The sequence below is a fragment of the Lithobates pipiens genome, unplaced genomic scaffold (genome assembly GCF_037356315.1).
Source record: "Lithobates pipiens isolate NorthernLeopardFrog02 unplaced genomic scaffold, aLitPip1_a1.2 Scaffold_18, whole genome shotgun sequence".
Lineage (NCBI taxonomy): Eukaryota > Metazoa > Chordata > Amphibia > Anura > Ranidae > Lithobates > Lithobates pipiens.
Window position 1 is genome coordinate 619,038,027 of NW_027507758.1, and position 20,354 is coordinate 619,058,380.

General features: G+C 44.7%; 1 protein-coding gene across 1 annotated transcript in view; it reads right to left on the reverse strand.

The window, feature by feature from the left end:
• Positions 1 to 265: 265 nt before the first annotated feature.
• The window catches only part of LOC143989423 (uncharacterized), a 50,540-nt gene continuing 30,451 nt past the window's right edge, over positions 266 to 20,354 (reverse strand). Inside the window, exon 9 of the mRNA XM_077489548.1 lies at positions 266 to 1,223. Coding sequence (XP_077345674.1) covers positions 649 to 1,223 — 575 coding nt within the window. The 3' untranslated portion in view covers positions 266 to 648. The remainder of the gene's footprint in view (positions 1,224 to 20,354) is intronic.

Consider the following 20,354-nt stretch of genomic DNA (forward strand, 5'->3'; position numbering starts at 1 on the left):
AAAAATTCTGGTACGACAGAAAAAAAAAAATCAGAAGTGATGTCATGTGTTGTAATGTATTTTCAGACAACTATACTGACGGAAAACGAAAATCCTATGATCTGGTATTGTACGGAGGAAAATTTTCGCGCTTGTCCGGTCGAATAATAAAATCAGATGAATTGTCGTGATCGGCAAAAGCGTTATTTTTCGCACGATCTTCGGATCGTGTGTACAGGTCATTAGTGTTTGTGAAAGGTTACACCACAAAATTTACTCGACCAGCAAAAGATAATGACTCCATTTTTATTTCTTTACTACTAACAATGGCCAACAACTCTATTTCACTACTGTCAACACGGCACAACACTTCATCCACGTCTTTGGTGATCTCTGATCTCCTTATGAACTGTTTCTTACATGATGAAGATCAGCCATGGAGTATATCTGAGGTGTATATCAGGGTGTGCTTCTTCCCCACATGAGAGCTGTGATGTCCAGCAACATTCATATAGAAGACATTTCCCGCACTCAAGCCACTAATACACCTCGAGGGTTGTGTGGGATCCCTGATGTACAGGAAGACAGGACTTCAGTGGGGAACAATTCCCTCACTCAGGACAGGAAAATGGCTTCTCCCCCTTTTGCAATCTCTGATGTCTGTAAGATTTAAATTCCCTGAAAAACATTTCCCATACTCAGGACAGGAATGTGGCTTTCACCAGTGTGCGACCTCTGATGTGAGACAACCTCCGATTTTTGTTCAAAACATTTCCCACACGCAGGACAGGAGTACGGCTTCTCACATGTGTGCAATCTCTGATGTTTGTTAAAATCAGACTTGTATGAAAAGCATTTCTTGCACTTAGTACAGGAATACGGCTTTTCTCCCGTGTGCAATCTCTGATGTGTGTAAAGATTGGTTTTCCGTGAAAAACATTTCCCGCACTCAGGACATGAATACGGCTTCTCCCCAGTGTGAGATCTCTGATGTGTGACAACATCTGATTTGCGTTTAAAATATTTTCCACAAACAGAACAGGAATACGGCTTCTCACCTGTGTGCACTCGCTGATGTTTGTTAAGTACAGACCTGTCTGAAAAACATTTTCCACACTCAGGACAGGAATACGGCTTCTCCCCCGTGTGAGATCTCTGATGTAGAACAAGTTTAGATTTTTGTACAAAGCATTTGCCGCACTCAGGACAGGAATATGGCCTCTCCCCGGTGTGAAACCTCTGATGTATGACAAGTTGCGATTTATTTACAAACGTTTTCCTGCACTCAGAACAGGGATATGGCTTTTCCCCTAAGTGAGAACTCTGATGTTTATGAAGATTGGATTTAAGTGAAAAGCATTTCCCACACTCAGGGCAAGAATGTGGCTTCTCCCCCGTGTGAGTTATTTTATGCAGATTAAGATAGCTTTGAAATTTGAAACACTTCCCGCACTCAGTACAGGGAAACCTCTTCTCTGTTGGAAGGACGGCACCGTCCCTCACAGTCTGAGGTTCCTCAGGATAAGAGGAATACGATGGTCCATCTACACTGTGTGGTGCCGGATGGACATTTGAGGTAGTCGGGTTTTCTCCTGGACTATACTGTGTGATGTCCTCATCTTCTACTTTACAGTCTGGAGACAAAGTGAGACTCTGAGGTTTTCCTCATCTCCCGTCCATCTACTAAAATATAAAAAAAAAAGATTATTACTAGACATGAGCGGATTGGTTCCCCTAAACCAGGACTCCGCCCACATCAGGCAGCTTTGTCTCTGAGGATCTTACAATTCCCCCCTCAAGGTAACTAGTAAATGGATCCTCTGATCTCCTACCAGATCATTTCTTTATTCATGGACCTTAGTCAGAGAGTGAGGAAACGAGAACTGTCTTTTATAGGAGTGACAGTGATGAGGGGATTATAGGACGAGTGTCCCCTCCCCCTCTATCACTCATTGCCATCTTCCCAACACAAGAAGTCCTGCACTTCCTTATTTAGTCCATGATTTAGTCATGAATAACAGCTGGGCTGAGCCCCACCAGAGGTCAGAGAGTGAGGATGGGGGGAGAGCAACTAAGATGAAGACTGGACTGATCCTGAAGACCCCCATCATTGGGTTATTGACTCCTCCCTCATTATCACTTTCTGTTTAAGGTTCCAAAGTCTGAGGATGTTATCACATTATTATCACCATGTAAAAGTTTGAGCTCCAATCAAATTATCAAATATAAAAATGTCCAGCTGGTAGAAAATAGATGTAACAAAAGAGAATATATATTATGTTTATATACAGTGCATCTGGAAAGTATTCACATTTTAAAGTGTATTCTTACACTGTAGTATTCTTATTTTAAAGTGGATTAAAATGTAATTATTTTCTTCAAGATTCTACAAACAATACTCCATAATGACAACATGAAAGACGTTTGTTAATCTTTGCAAAATATAAAAAAAAATAAAAAAATCCCATGTATATAAGTATTCACAGCCTTTGCCATGCCAACATCCTGTTGCCATTGTTTATCCTTAAGATGTTTCTACAACTTGTTTGGAGTCCACCTGTGGTAAATTCAGTTAATTGGACATGATTTGGAAAGGCACACATGCATGTCAGAGCACACACCAAGCCATGAAGTCCAAGGAATGGAGACCACCGAGAGAGGATTGTATCGAGGCATAGCTCTGGGGAAGGATACAGAAATTTTTCTGCAGCATTGAAGGTCCCAATGTGCACACTGGCCTCCATCATCCATAAATGGAAGAAGTTTGGAACCACCAGGGCTCTTCCTAGACTGGGCCGCCCGGCCAAACTGAGCAATCGGGGAGAGAAGGGCCTTAGTCAAGGAGATCACCAAGAACCCAATAGTCACTCTGATAGAGCTCCTGTATTTATCTGTGGAGAGAGAAGAAGCTTCCAGAAGAACAACCATCTCTGCAGCACTCCACCAATCAGGCCTGTATAGAATAGTGGCCAGACAGAAGCCAGTAATAAAGGCACATGACTGCCCACCTGGCATTTGCCAAAAGGCATCTGAAGGACTCTCAGACCATGAGAAACAAAAGTCTCTGGTCTAATGAAACAAAGATTGAACTCTTTTGCCTGAATGGCAAGCGTCATGTCTGGAGGGAATCAGACACTGCTCATCACTTGGCCAAAACCATCCCTACAGTGAAGCATGGTGGTGGCAGCATCATGCTGTGGGGACAGGAGACTAGTCAGCATTGAGGGAAAGACGAATGCAGCAGAGATGCATGTACAGAGACATCCTTGATGAAAACCCGTTTCAGAGTGCTCTAGACCTCAGACAGGGGGCAAAGGTTCATCTTCTGACTGGACAACGACCTTAAGCACAGAGCCAAGGTAACAAATCTTGTAGCATCAGACTCAAAAAAAGACTTGAGGCTTTAACTGATGCCAAAAGGTGCTTCAACAAAGTATTGAGCAAAGGCTGCGAATACTTAAGTACATGGGATTTATTTCATTTTTTTATTTTTAATAAATTTGCAAAGATTTCAAACAAACTTCTTTCACGTTGTCATTATGGGGTATTGTTTGTAGAATTTTGAGGGAAATTTAATCCATTTTGGAATAAGGTTGTAACATAACAAAATGTGGAAAAAGTGAAGCGCTGTGAATACTTTCCGAATGCACTGTATAGCAATGGGTAGAGGGTAGAGAGCAGAAGTCAGGACTATGTAATGTACAATATATTGTATAAAGATACAATAAATAGGACTATATAGTATCAAAATTATATAATGTACACTATAGAGCATAAGGTGCAGGGGTCAGGAGTATGGAATGTACAATGTGGAGCAGTGTTTCTGAACCGGGGTTCCGCATCAATCACACACAGCCGACAGGTGGATCAAGTCTCAGCCAACATGTAGAGTAGCGCGTGAAGCGGCTGTAATAAGACCTCTCTCACAGCCTGATCCTTCCCGCCGGCCCCTCCATTCCTCCCGTCCACCACGGGTGCTTGTATGTGGCATCACCTGGAGTGGACGGGAGGAAAGGAGAGGCCAGCAGGAAGGATCGTGCTATGGCAGCTCTTATTACAGGTGCTTCCCGTGCTACTCTGCATTTAAAAAAAAAAGAAGATGGTAGAAATTGTGCCCCATAATTGGTTTCATTGGGAAGAATTGTGCCCCATCATTAGTGTCAGTGAATGAAACAGTGCCCCAATGGCCAGGCAAAAGCAAGCAAGTTTAGAGAACACTGCCAGGCGTAAGACTACATAATGTGCAATATAAATCATATAGTGTAGAGGTCAGGATGTGTAATATTGCTTTTCAGTATTCGTTAGTAGTCTAAAATGTTTACCCAACCACTTGCCGACCATACACAGTACATATACGGCGGAAAGGCGGGTCCCCTGTGCAGAATCACATACCTGTAAGTGATCCTGCACTTCCTGGTCTGGGGCACGCAGGCACACCGCTGGCGACCCGCTGTGATTTGACACAGCGGGAGGCAATCAGCGGGTCTGAAGGACTCTATGTCTTTCATGACCCGCTGATTATTCGGGAGAGAAGCCTATGTAAACAAGGCAGAACGCTGTTCTGTCAGTAGAGAAGGTTGTGATCCTGTGTTTCTGCTAAGCAGGAACACGGATCTCTGCCTTCCCACAGTACAAGCACCCCCCACACAGTTAGCAAGCACTCCCTAGGACAGTGATGGGGAACTTTTGCACCCCACAAATTTTGGAACTACATTTCCCATGATGCGCCACTACGCTGCAGAGTGCATGAGCATGATGGAAAATGTAGTTCCAAAACATCTGAAATGCCAAGGTTCGCCATCACTGTCCTAGGAACACATTTAACCCTTTAATTGCTCCTGATGTTAACCCCTTCCCTGCTAGGGTCATTAGTAAAGTGACAGTGCATATACTTTAACACTGATCACTGTATTAGTGTCACTGGTCCCCAAAAAAGTATAAGTGTCAGTTAGGTGTCCGATTTGTCTGCTGCAATGTCGCAGTCCTGCTATAAGCTGCCAATCGCTGCCATTACTAGTAAAAATAAATAAATATAAAAAATTCCATAAATCTATCCCATAGTTTGTAGACGCTATAACTTTTGCATAAACTAATCAATATACCCTTATTGGGATTTTCTTTAACAAAAATATGTAACGGAATACATATTGGCCTAAACTGAAAAAAATATTGTTTATTTATTTATTTTTTTCAAAAACGGCCTTTTTTTTGTTTATAGAGCAAAATATATAAAAAACAGAAAACAAAAAAAAAAAAACAAAAAAAAAAAAAAAACAGAGATGATCAAATACCACCAAAAGAAAGCTCTATTTGTGAGAAAAAAGGATATCAAATTTTATTTGGGTACAACGTTGCACACCCGCGCAATTGGCAGTGCTAAGATGGCGGATGCACATCTCGCTCCACTCTCCGTGGCCCCCGCACAGCTACAGATGCCTTGTTTCGTTACAGGGGTGAGCGACTACATCCCACATCCCCTCCGGGACCCTCCATGGTGAAAATTGGCCGTACTAAAATCAAAAGTCGTACACCCCGTTCCCAAACTGAGCCACAGCCTAACACTATGAAATGCTTTTTAACTAGGCCTGCATCCCCTCATTTCTCAGGACGACCCGGCCGAGAGTATTAGCACTCCTATGACTAAAACATCCTCACAAATGGTGTGTGTGTAGCCCCCCCCCCCCCATCATGATCAACCCCTGGAGCTGCTGGATAAAAAGCTCCAGGCCCTGCTACTCCAGCTAACCCGCAACATATCACAGGGAGGTTGGGAAAATATCTCAGGAACTGCAGCCAGCGATAGACCAGATTGGGGAACATGGACAATGTTGGAAACAAAATTTGATGATATGATTCAGTATGCGCATACCCCGGAAGAGGAGAATTCCATAACTCCAACTTTTTGAGATAAGAACGAGGGACACCTATTAGTATGTAGTCATAGGACACACACCTGCCACCCCTTAAAAGGAAAAAAAATATACAAAAAAAAAATAAGATTAGGTAAACCCACAAGTGCTTTTTTTTTACCATTACTATTCCTTTATATTGGCTTTTGACATTTACAAATGCAGCAATTTAAAAATTGGATGAATGGTTTAGCACTGGGAAACACTTTTTGAAAGATAAATAGTGCATTTTATATACAACTATATAGAGATCAGACCAAAATGAGGGACAAATGAGGAGAAAAGAGGGACAGAGGGACATTGTTCCAAATCAGGCACAGTCCCTCAAAATCAGGGACAGTTGGGAGCTATGAAATTCCTCCCTTAAAACACTCGGTGTCACAATTAAAACTGCACCAGGAGGACCTGGAAAACAGAGAGAGGCGCCAAAACATACACATTCGTGGGGTGTCAAAGACTGTGAACAACAATAAGCTCCATGCCCATCTCCTAGGCCTGTTTAACTTTCTGATATTGCTGATATAGACTGACTGGCACCTGGACAGAGCCCATAGGTCCCTGGCCCCTAGGCCTCCAGCCAGTGCCAGGCCAAGAGATAGTGGTACGTTTTCATTATTCCGACAGCAAAGAGGTCCTCACCCTGGCAACTCGCAATCGTTCCCACATTGAGTACAAGTTAGATAAAAGTGCAGATTTTCCGTGATCTTTCTCCTACCACTTTGGCAAAAAAGGCGAAGCCTACAGCCCATTAACGCACATCTGCAATTACAAAGTTCCCTATTACTGGAGTTTTCCATTCCATCTAAGTGTTACAAAGGAGGGAATACAGCATGTCCTGCGTGACCTCCATGAAGGAGAAGCCTTCCACCTCTTCCAGCTGAGGATCTACTTCATGGGGCCCATCAGCTCCTTCTAGGCTCTGGCCTCCTGGCCAAGAGATTGGCGAAGAAGGCCTCTTCTACACCTCAATGGTCCCGTTGCAGCAGGTATCCAACTTGATAACCTCTGCTTGTCCTTCAGGCTCCAGCTCCAGTCGTGGCACTGTGAAGTTCAGCATTCTTCAGCGTTTTACAAGATACACAGTTCGGTTTCCTTGTTCTAGTCCAGAAGTTTATGGTGACATTGACTTACATCTATCATGGATGGGGAGTGATCTCGTCATCTTGTGGAACCGCCATGTCTCCCCATATGTCCCATGGCACTGGCTCTGGGCTCCTGAGACGCAGTTGCCTCTCAGGTTTACAACTGTTGTTTTTCATCCCTTTTTTGTTTTCTAGATCAATGCAGCCTTTTGATTGTTACGCTACTGTTCACTTCATGAGACAATATTTTAAAATAGTTTTTCTATTCCGTTTGCTCTGTGTATGTTTCATCAGTTTATTTTGCATCTACTACTAATCCCCACACCATCGGGCTGTTCTCCATTTAATATTGTTTACCTGTGCACTATGCTAATAACTGGTCATGGCTTTAAAAATTCTATCATACAACGTTCTTCAGGGTTTAAATTCTATTAAAAAGTGTCAGATAGCTTTAAAAGAATTGAAAGCCTCTGGGGCAGACGTGACCATGGTTCCGGAAACGCATTTCCACCGGGGGGTGGGGGGTTGTTTTCCCTTTAAATTCGCCTCTAGATATTTCCCCCATTCTTACTATACATATAGAAAATAGCTAAATTCTAGTGGTGAATGGCAGACATTGCCAACATCCCTAATAAAGCATAGAGACAGCAAAGCAGAAACCCTCTGGCGTGACTTTTAAGTGGTTGTAGATAGTGATGGCCGAACAGTTCGCCCGGCGGTCGTTTCGCGGCGAATTTCGGCTATTCGCGGTCTTACGTGTTTTTACTGTGTAAAAGAACTTTGACCTGATGACACATCCATCATGGGGTACAGGACAGCCAATTGAGACATTACAGCACATGGACACTTGGACATTCCCCCTAACTTATAAATACACCCGATCCGGCGGCCATTTTACATTCTTTCTTCTGTCACTATAGGGAGAGGTTGCTGTGTGGAGCAGGGAGAGATTGCAGTGACCCAAATCGCTAGCTATTTGGTACACAAAAGTTATTTTCAGGACTGGTATAGGTGTTAGGTGTAGTTCAGGATAGGCAGTGCTGTGCTAGTGATTGTTGCAGCAGTCTGAGTGTCTTTTGTCAGTTTAGAGAAAGGGACAGGACGCTGTGTGCTGCAGGGAGAGTCAGTTTAATCATTAGCTGTTACTATCAGGTCCACAAAAGTGCTATTCCAGTAACCAGTTATTGTTCCAGCAGCCTCTGTTTTGCCAGTTTATATAGTGACAGGCAGGAAGCAGTGTGTCAGGCAGTGAGGGTCAGTTTAATCAGTAGCTGTTACTATTAGTTCCACAAAGGTTCTTTTCAGGACTGGTATCAGTGGTATGGTAATAGGCTTGTACACGTATAATATTCTTTCTTCCAAATATAGAAAGAATATTATACTTGACTGCTGCCCTTCTGCTGCAGTCTGCTAATCATGCACAACCTACTTGTTCCACAAAGCTCTTTATCAGGACTGGTAACTTGGTCTGTCTAGGGTGCTACAGTACATAGGGTTGAGTGAGGTACAGTCTGCTATTCGGTCCACAATACATAGGGTTGGGGTGCACTACTGCTGATCGCTGCCCTATACTGCAGCAGTCCTTCATCGGTATAGGGACTGACGTACAGTCTGCTAATCAGTCACACACAACCTACTTGTTCCACAAAGGTCCTTATAAGGACTGGTAACTTGGTCTAGGGTGCTACAGTACATAGGGTTGAGTGAGGTACAGTCTGCTATTCTATAAGGACTGGTATGTCAGTGCTCTCTATCACGGTGCTGCTGTCAGTGCTGTATATCACGGTGCAGGTGTCATTGCTGTATGTCACGCTGCTGATGTCAGTGCTCTCTATCATGGTGCTGCTGTCAGATGACTCTATCACGGTGCAGGTGTCATTGCTGTATGTCACGCTGCTGGTGATCATATCCTGCACCCTCTTCTTTGCCTACCCTGGTCCCTGACCTTCCCTCTCCTCCATTGCCTTCATGCGCTCCACAGTCCTGAATTGTAACAACAATTTCCCATATAAAAAAAGAATGCTTGTAGTTGTCGATCCCAGATTCACCTCATACATGTGTTATGTCATTGGCCATGTGGTGGGACTATTTGTGCACAGCTAATAATTATTTTGTGGCTGCAAATTTGACCTATAGGTTTGCGAAGTTCGCCTCCCATTGAAGTCAATGGGGCCCGCCGCAAACGTTCCGGTTCGCGAACTATCGGCCGCGCTCGCTGTCCGCGTTCGCGAAACGTCCCGTCGGAAGTTCGTCCATCACTAGTTGTAAACTCTCCCCCACAACTTTGTCCCATGTAAATCAACATAAAAAAAACACAATAAACACTGCTTGTAGATATCTCCTTACTTGCTTAGTATTTTTGTAATCCTTTTTGTTCTTCAGAATGACGTCACTGTGCATGCCCAGATCTCCCCTGATTTACGGCACACTCTGTGTGCCTGTCTATCTATTATCAGGATTTCTTACGGCACAACACTGAAATCCCACAAGACTGCATAATCACTCAGAGCTTCCTACTACACCCCATGTGACCATGTGACATCACATGGAGTGTAAACCTGGGCATCCGACAGCATTACTGCAGACTGACATAGGCAAGCACTAGATAATCGGCACAAGTAAATACTATGAAATAAAACAAGTCAGCTATGAGCAGGGAAGCAGGGTTGCCATAGAAACGTTGGATTAAGAAGGAGGCTTGGTTAACAGTACAGGAAGTGCTCGATGTAAGGATGGAAATACACTCTACTGTTGACTCAGAAAACAATACTTAAGATGGCGCTGCCTCACCCCTGAAAACGCGTTTTTTAAAGTTTCTTTAAACAGTAAGTAATATGCGATTTGGGCTGGATTACAGTGGATATAGTTTGATAATTACTTTTTATAATGGACTAAATGAAAAGAAGCATCAGAGTGGGAGAGTTTACTTCCTCTTTAAAAGGCAATGACTCCAAAAATTGTATGTATAGACAGTAGATATAAGAATTAATATACATTTAATAATACAAATTCTAAAACATGAATACATTAAAAATTGATAACACAAATGTACAAATTCAATAGTGTGTTCACATGAGATCATAAAGAACCACTTATTTTACACCACTCTTGTACACATATACAGAGCGGAACTCTACGCGTTTCAAGATTATGCGTCATTCCTCTTCATCAGGAGAAAGTGGTATAGAGGTTTTATGATATCTGCCATTCTCTCTTGGCTCCCCCTTTTGATCTCTATTGTTTTGTACCTTTTGTAGGTTATTTTTAACCCCCCCCCCCCCTTTTTTTCAATAGCCAAGATATCTGCCTCCATATTTCTGGTTAGTAGATGCGGTTATAAACCTGTAATTAAGTTCCTGTTTGTCCAATCAAGGAATTGTTTGTAAATACATATTTTGTACTCGTATTTTTTGAATTGTAGAGATCATAAAACCTCTATACCACTACATAATCTTGAAACGCATAGAGTTTCGCTCTGTTTATGTGTACAAGAGTGATGTAAAATAAGTTGGTCTTTATGATCTCATGTGAACACACTACTGAATTTGTACATTTGTGTTATCAATTTTTCATGTTTTCATGTTAGAATTTGTATTAAATTTATATTAATTCTTATATCTACTGTCTATACAGTTTTTGGAGTCATTGCCTTTTAAAGTCCCGCCAGAGGGTTTCTGCTTTGCTGTTTCTATCCTTACTGTACATGGCATAAGACCCATCCGGCAAGGCTGGGGTAGCGTTATTTGATCAAACGTGCTTGCCCTCTCTGGATTAAGTCCTCCCGTTTGGATCCCCATTTTCGCTGTGATTATATGTCTGTTACCCTCGCGTTAAATTAATATTTATGCCCCCAACTCCGGTCAGATAAAAAAAAAAAAAAAAAAATGTTAAATCCCACACCACTGCCTCCCATCCCCTGAGACTGCACTCAGTGACTTGGGTCTGAGACGATACAGACATATCCCTCCACCTGGCACAGCCAGAAAATAACAGAGCAAGTAACCCTGGGAGAATTTCTCTGTCAGAGATCTTACTAGACCCAGGCATGGGGAAGAAGCCCCAAGACACATGCCCCAGGTAACTAGGTTGAACAATGAACGTGAGGAAAATCAACATTTCCCTGCTAGCTGAATCCAGAATCTCCATAAATCCAGTCTAGATATATAAATTGTGTCTGCAGCAAGAGAGAAGGAAGATTATCTGAGAGAAATACAGGAATACAGGACAGAGAACACAGCTCAGGAAAGTGACCAGGGGATTACAGGCTGATATCACCCAGTCCTTGCCCTACACCAATCAGTGAGCAGTATGGGTGGAGGAATGTATTTAGTGTTAATGACCCACCTGTGCTGATCTCTGTAGGAGTGTACTCCTCTATAAATGTCCCCGTTATTCCATCCTCCTCCATAGACTGCGGATCATCCCTCACATATGTCTCCTCTTCTTCTTCTTCTGATTTTATCTCAACTTTTATATCAATCAGATCTTCACCCTAAACCAAGAAAATTAGAGAATATCAATATCATCTGTAAAATATAAGCTTTAACATTGTAAGATCATAAAAAAAATCCACACATGATTTCATCATGAATCCATATTCCAGGTGTTCTCTTCCAACAACCTTGTAATGGTGAGGGATGGTGTGATCTTCCCGTGTGGAATCCCGGGAATACGGAGGACGGGGACATCTCTCTGGTGGGTTTCTGTAGCTGGATGACTCCACCATGGTGTCGTGGTACAGATCTTTGAGTCCTGTAAAAATTTCCTCCGTCACCCCATCCTGATTATCCTCCTCTTTTATCTCTTCTTTAACCTCAACTTTAGAATCTCCCAGGTTTCCACTCTGAATATATAATAAAAATGACAGAAATTGTAACAATGCAGATAATGTACTGGATAATGTCCCAGAATTCCCGGCACCGCTCACCTCTCCTTTCAGCAGCTCCATCATCTTCTTGGTGACCTCGAGAATCTTCTGCATGTTGTGTCTCTCAGGTTTTATGGAGTCACATGGAGGCACTGTGATGGTCATATGATCTCCAGACTTTAGAATTGAAAACCTCTGTATTGGGAAACCAATAGGAATGTCATGTTAGAATCCCAGAATCCTCCTCACCTCTCCGGTCAGGTCCGTGTTTTATTAAGAGATAAGAGTGATGTCATGTGATCTCCCAGAATCCTCCTCACCTCTCCGGTCAGCAGGTAGATGATCTCCAGGGTGAGGTTTAGTATCCTCTCAGTCATGTGACTCCGGTCCTCCTCCATCCTCATTGATGTGATCAGGTGATCTATGCAGGTTTTCTGTAGACAGAGAATTGTATTGGTTGTACAATATTAGAATGGGGATATAAGGCGTTAGGAGATGGGCCCCCCATAGGGATAGACACATGTGTAGGGAGCTGCTTCCCTCTAGTGTTTGCAGGCCCAGACTAGGACAAAAAAATATAGGCCTGGGCATTTTATACTGAGCAGCCCATGGCAAAATTTACCAGCCCCTTCCCCACCCTCCATCCTGACGGAGGTGAGGGGGCCAGGAAAGAGCACAGGGGAGGGGGGGGGGGCAGGGAGCACAAGGAGAGCCAAAGAGTACAGGTGGGGTGAGGAGCATAGGGGAGGCTGGAAAGCATGGGGAGCCGGAGAGCACGGGGAGGGGGGGCAAAAATAGCACGGGAGGGGGGGGGCAAAGAGCATGGGGGAAAGTGAGGAGCATGGGAGAGGCTGGAGAGCATAGGGGGCTGAGTGCAGAGAACACACGGGGAAGTGAGGAGCATGGAGGGCGAAGAGCATAGGGGGAGCCAGAGAGCATGGGGGGGGGGGGGCAAGTACATAGGGAAAGCTGGAGAGCATGGGGGGCAGAGAGCTCTAGTGGGAGGGGGCAGCAAAAAAAAAAAAGCTGGACAGGAGGAGTGGTGAGGCAGCTGTATATAATATAATCAGTCTCTCCATTTTCCTGAAGGGGGAAGCCGGAGAGCACAGGGGGCAGAAGAAAGAAGCTGGATAGGAGGAAAGGTGGGGCTTCCGCATATAGAATAATCAATCTCTACCTTTTCCTCTGAATGCCTGTGGGAAGTGGGAAGGAGAGGAGGCTGCAGGAGGAGAATACAGAGATTGATTTTTCTATATGCTCGCGCCTCCTATCCAGGCGCATGGGGAGCCGCGCTCCCTTTCCCTCTAGTCCGACGTCTCCTCCAGCTCCTCCCTCTCTTAATCGTTACAGGTCAGCTGACCTGCCGTTTTCGCCCCCCCCGGCCCAATGGCTGAAATGAACTGGCCGCAGAGAGGTCAGGGACTCAAGTAGCAGCCCAGTTGCCTCGAGCCCCAGAATGACACGCTGCTCCGGCCCACCAGGCAAGTGCCCAGTGTACCCTATTGCCATTGCGGGCCTGAGCGTTTATATTTTTAAAAGTTGTTGTTTGTAGAATTTCCAAAGCTACAACACACGCTAAGATTGAAGTCACACTACAATGTACAAAGAATAAAGTCCCAAAGCACCCCCCAAAAAAAGTTGACCAACTCTCGTGTTTTTAGTGCTGTTTGTTGTCATCTCTAGGGGCTTCCGCTCAATGGTGGGCATGAGTATCAAAGAACCTCCAAATCTTGTATAATAGGACTATAGTATAAAGGAGGACAATAAACAGTAATTCCAGGACTGAACGCTCAGCCTCTCTGGATGGTGTCTGCCCCTGTAGTGTCCTGTGATTACGTATATAAAAAGGTGACTAATAAGGTGGATAAAAGACGTCACAGTGACTATGGAGGAAGAGGACGGAACATGACGGGGGGGTTACTGAATGAATGAAATACTTGTATAGCGCACAATGCGAACTGAATCGCCTCTAGGTGTAAATAGAAAATAAGCTCTTATTACCTCCTCTGCTACTGCTTCCAGCAACGTCTTCCTCCTGACTCACCTCTCACCCAGAACTTCCTGTCTTTCCCTGACATCACTTCCTGTCTGTACCTGACATCACTTCCTGTCTTCCATAGAGACTTCCTGTCTGGGTAGAAGTGAGATCACCATCTTGTGGAGTTCAGAGTAACTGCACCCCCGAGAAACATCTCGTAGAGTGAACACGGCCTTGTGCTGTGTGTGTGTATTGAGTTATTTGTGTAGAGTCCCGTGTTGGTCCTCCATTTATTTTATGTTCTCCTTTCATGTTGCCTTTGGAGGATCTCGGCTGGTTTCAGGTCATCACATTCTTTGTCAACCTTTTCAACCCAGAAGAACTATAACTTTGCAAGCCTTAGGGAACCTCTGCTAATATTCCAGGCCTTAGGGAACCTCTGCTAATAAGTACGTAGCACTACCACCCCTGCAGGGGTTGGAGATGACTGTGTTCCCTACTCTTGCGTAGCCAGGCAACAAGCATTTTCCAGACTTTCTCCAGACACAAGGACCAGTCTTTGAGCTTGGTTGTTGTTGTTTTATTAGGGGTTAATAACTTGAATGGGGAATAGGAATTATAGGATGCCCAACTTGATAGCAACAAAACCAGGGACAACTTCCACCCCATGTACAATTCCAGATTTGTCTCACTCGTGACTGCTGACATTCTTAAGTAGAAAAGATCCGAAAAGCCCCTTTGAGGACTAGGAACTCTCAGACCTTTAGAAAGTAGCACAGAGTGTTGTAGACAGCATTCCACGGTACCTCCAACTCCCCTGCAGTTAGTTCTACTAACTGCAGGAAATGCCTAGTCAACCTACCTGGCTTATTTTTCACCAGCCCACCCGGCTGCTTCTTTACCAGTCTGCCTGGCTGCTTTTTTCAGCAGCCTGCCTGACTGCTCTAGAGATCTTCCAGGGCAAGGTTAATGAAAGATTTAGGCATAAATGCTGTCTTCCAGAGAGACCAGCTTAATGTGGCAGTCTCTCGCTGTGTAGGCCCGTGACCGTACTGATGTACTCACACTGTCTTCCTTGCTTCTGCTGCCACTTAGGAAAGACTCCTTTCAAAGCGCTCTGTGTATTATGCAGTCCTGTGCCCAGTGCTCTGTGTATTATGCAGTCCTGTTCCCAGCGCTCTGTGTATTATAGTTACATAGTCAGTAAGGTTGAATAAAGACACCAGTCCATCCAGTTCAACCTGAGTGAGTGTCTACAATTTTCCCTATCCCTGTATATTGCACACTCACATCGTTCCCTACCCTCAAGGAGCCCACAATCCAAGGTCCCCATTCATATACTAGGGCCAATTTTGGACAGAAGCCAATTAACCTACCTGCATGTCTTTGGAGTGTGGGAGGAAACCCACGCAGGCACAGGGAGAACATGCAAACTCCAGGCAGGTAGTGTCATGGTTGGGATTCGAACCAGCGACCCTTCTTACTGCTCGGTAAGAGTGCTAACCACTACACCACTGTTCCGCCCACACACTATGACGTTTCTGTGGAATGCTAACAAACAATAATAATATAGTTTAAGTAAATTAACTGTAATCTGAACAGCTCCGAGTGTCACCCCCCCCTCCCCCCGCACCTCTGGCAAAATGCGTACTGCACACCACAGAGGCTTGGATCCTGCTAGTTTTGCGAGACGACACTCGAAAACTGAGTCAGGATTTTAAAAAAATAATAGCTCATATTGCGAAATGCCCGTTAACAGCGTTACTCGCAATCTGAGGTTCCACTGTACGTAAAGTGCAAATGGCAGTGATGATAAATAATAAAAAAAAGAGAAAATAAAGTGACAATAAATGTACATAAATGTGTGTTACCACTATATATAAAAGTATCTCTATTGGAAATCATAAATATCAAATATGATACCAAAGTGCAAGTGCTAAATCAAAAAGGTACTTGCGTTTTATCACTTTTATTCCTATTACAAGTAATGTAAACATTCCTTGTAATAGGAATCATTTGTGACAGGTCCTCTTTATGGAGAGATGCGGGGTCAATAAGACCTCACATCTTTCCTCCAGGCTGGAACACATGAGATCGGAAAAAAAATCCACAATTTCATTCTTACCAGCTGCGATCGCGGCGGTGGCCGATTCTTTCTCCGGGTCCCCGATGGCACGGGAGAGCCCGGAGAAGCACCGGATGGCGGGAGAGGGGGGGATGTCCCCTCCTGTCGCCTGTAAAAATGATCAAGCGGCGGAACTGCCGCTATGATCATTCTTATGGTGCACAGAATCGCCGGCTGCAAACAAGGATATCTGAATGATGCCTGTAGCTGCTGGCATCATTCAGATATTCCCACTGAAATTCAAGGACTGGAAATGGTTAATGTAAAAAAAATGTTTGTGGATTGGGTTTCTCTTTGTACACCTTTTTGATAAAACTCAATAAATGAATGATAATTACTAGACACGAGAAGATGGGTTCCCTTAAACTAGGTCTACATCTAGATCCACACCAGGCAGCTTTGTCTCTGAGGATCTTACAATTCCCTCCTCAAGGTAACTAGTAAATGGGTCCTCTGAACCCACTCTGGTGTGGGGTTGTTTTTCAGGGGTTGGGCTTGGCCCCTTAGTTCCAGTGAAGGGAACTCTTAAGGCGTCAGCATACCAAGACATTTTGGACAATTTCATGCTCCCAACATTGTGGGAGCAGTTTGGGGATGGCCCCTTCCTGTTCCAACATGACTGCTCACCAATACACTAAGCAAGGTCCATAAAGACATGGATGAGCGAGTTTGGGATGGAGGAACTTGACTGGCCTGCACAAAGTCCTGACCTCAACCTGATAGAACACTATTTGGATGAATTAGAGACAGAGACTGCAAGCCAGGGCCTTCTTGTCCAACATCAGTGCCTGACCGCACAAATGTACTTCTGGAAAAATGGATGCACTCCTAAACCTTGTGGACAGCCTTTCCAGAAGAGTTGAAACTGTTATAGCTGCAAAGGGCGGGCCAACCCTATATTGAACCCTACGGACTAAGACTGGGATGTCATTAAAGTTCATGTGTGTGGTGTCCCAGTGTTAGATAGTGTATATAGCAACAATATGTTCAGCAGCCATGTGTGCTCCATGCCAGCAAGGTGAGGGCTTTGATCAATAAAACAACTATCATAGTTAATATTAGATCCTGTTGGGAGCATCGCCCTGCATCCAGTTCACCATGTTAGCAGAAAAAGCTATGCAAGGTCACTGCTGCTAGGTGACTGCTGGAGAGCTCAGCTGTCTACAACCAGTAGCAACGCCCCCCCCCCCCAATGCATGCACACATCAGTCCCATAATGTAACCAGTACTGGGCCCTAATGTGCTGCAGCCGCTGCGATGGAAGCAGAGACACCGGATTGGAGTTGTCAATAGCATGGTCGGGACAGCAAGAGGAGGCTGGAAACCCCCGTGGTGGCGGAATGGCAGGACCTTGTCGCAAGTACGACCCTGGTAGTTCCGTCACTGTCTCAGTGGGAGGATTTCCCCATCCACCTCAAATGTGTAGATGGGGGAGTTGGATATTTCTTTCGTCAACACAATGGTTGAATGAAAAAAATAAAAAATAAATAAACAATCAATTATATTAATTTTGGCTACCTAAGTGCTAACTGAAAGTGAAGTTTAGGCGAGTAGAAAAATTCTGGACAGCCGCACTCCAAATGAAATTTCTCGTGCCTTTATTAGAACATCAGGATCACACTGTACATGTCACTAGTGATGGCCGAACGGTTCGCCCGGCGGTCGTTTCGCGGCGAATTTCCGACATTCGCGGTCCGCACGTTCGAACGCCTTTTTCCGTCGTTCGCCGCGGCGGACTTACGTGTTTAATGTATACAAGAACTTTAACCTTTGGTGACACGTTTATCATGTGATACAGGACAGCCAATTGAGACATGACAGCACATGGACACTTGTACATTCCCCCTAACCTATAAATACACCCGATCCGGTGGCCATTTTACATTCTTTCTTCTGTTACGATAGGGACAGGTTCCTGTGTGGAGTAGGGAGAGATAAACCACTAGCTATTTGGTACACAAAAGTTCTTTTCAGGACTGGTATAGGTGTTAGGTGTTGATAGGTTTGCTGTGCTGCTGATTCTTGCAGCAGCCTGAGTGTCTTTTGTTAGTTTAGAGAAAGGGAAAGGACGGTGTATGCTACAGGGACAGCCAGATTAGTCTTTCATCATCATCATCATCATCATCATCATTAGCTGTTACTATCAAGGTCCACAAAAGAGCTGTTCCAGTAACCACTAATCGTTCTCTTTTTTTGCCAATTTGTATAGGGACAGGAAGGAAGCAGTGTTGTCAGGCAGTGAGGGTAATTTTAAAGACTTGCTGTTATTATTAGTTCCACAAAGGTTCTTTTCAGGACTGGTATCAGTGGTACAGTAATAGGCTTGTACATGTATAATATTCTTTCTTCCAAATATAGAAAGGATATTATACTTGACTGCTGCCCTTCTGCTGCAGTCTGCTAAACATTCACAACTCACTTGTTCCACAAAAGTTCTTATAAGGACTGGTAACTTGGTATAGGGTGCTACGGTACATAGGCTTGAGTGCGGTACAGTCTGCTGTTCTGTAAGGACCGCTATCGGTCCACAATAGATAGGGTTGACGTGCACCACTGCTGACCGCTGCCCTATACTGCAGCAGTCCTTCAGCGGTATAGGGACTGACGTACAGTCTGCTAAACACTAATACACAACCTGCTTGGTCCACAAAAGTTCTTATAAGGACTGGTAACTTGGTATAGGGTGCTACGGTACATAGGCTTGAGTGCGGTACAGTCTGCTGTTCTGTAAGGACCGCTATAGGTCCACAATAGATAGGGTTGACGTGCACCACTGCTGACCGCTCACCTATACTGCAGCAGTCCTTCAGCGGTATAGGGACTGACGTACAGTCTGCTAATCACTAACACACAACCTGCTTGTTCCACAAAAGTTCTTATAAGGACTGGTAACTTGGTATAGGGTGCTACGGTACATAGGCTTGAGTGCGGTACAGTCTGCTGTTCTGTAAGGACCGCTATCGGTCCACAATAGATAGGGTTGACGTGCACCACTGCTGACCGCTGCCCTATACTGCAGCAGTCCTTCAGCGGTATAGGGACTGACGTACAGTCTGCTAAACACTAATACACAACCTGCTTGGTCCACAAAAGTTCTTATAAGGACTGGTAACTTGGTATAGGGTGCTACGGTACATAGGCTTGAGTGCGGTACAGTCTGCTGTTCTGTAAGGACCGCTATCGGTCCACAATAGATAGGGTTGACGTGCACCACTGCTGACCGCTGCCCTATACTGCAGCAGTCCTTCAGCGGTATAGGGACTGACGTACAGTCTGCTAATCACTAACACACAACCTGCTTGTTCCACAAAAGTTCTTATAAGGACTGGTAACTTGGTATAGGGTGCTACGGTACATAGGCTTGAGTGCGGTACAGTCTGCTGTTCTGTAAGGACCGCTATAGGTCCACAATAGATAGGGTTGACGTGCACCACTGCTGACCGCTCACCTATACTGCAGCAGTCCTTCAGCGGTATAGGGACTGACGTACAGTCTGCTAATCACTAACACACAACCTGCTTGTTCCACAAAAGTTCTTATAAGGACTGGTAACTTGGTATAGGGTGCTACGGTACATAGGCTTGAGTGCGGTACAGTCTGCTGTTCTGTAAGGACCGCTATCGGTCCACAATAGATAGGGTTGACGTGCACCACTGCTGACCGCTGCCCTATACTGCAGCAGTCCTTCAGCGGTATAGGGACTGACGTACAGTCTGCTAATCACTAACACACAACCTGCTTGTTCCACAAAAGTTCTTATAAGGACTGGTAACTTGGTATAGGGTGCTACGGTACATAGGCTTGAGTGCGGTACAGTCTGCTGTTCTGTAAGGACCGCTATCGGTCCACAATAGATAGGGTTGACGTGCACCACTGCTGACCGCTGCCCTATACTGCAGCAGTCCTTCAGCGGTATAGGGACTGACGTACAGTCTGCTAATCACTAACACACAACCTGCTTGTTCCACAAAAGTTCTTATAAGGACTGGTAACTTGGTATAGGGTGCTACGGTACATAGGCTTGAGTGCGGTACAGTCTGCTGTTCTGTAAGGACCGCTATCGGTCCACAATAGATAGGGTTGACGTGCACCACTGCTGACCGCTGCCCTATACTGCAGCAGTCCTTCAGCGGTATAGGGACTGACGTACAGTCTGCTAATCACTAACACACAACCTGCTTGTTCCACAAAAGTTCTTATAAGGACTGGTAACTTGGTATAGGGTGCTACGGTACATAGGCTTGAGTGCGGTACAGTCTGCTGTTCTGTAAGGACCGCTATCGGTCCACAATAGATAGGGTTGACGTGCACCACTGCTGACCGCTGCCCTATACTGCAGCAGTCCTTCAGCGGTATAGGGACTGACGTACAGTCTGCTAAACACTAATACACAACCTGCTTGGTCCACAAAAGT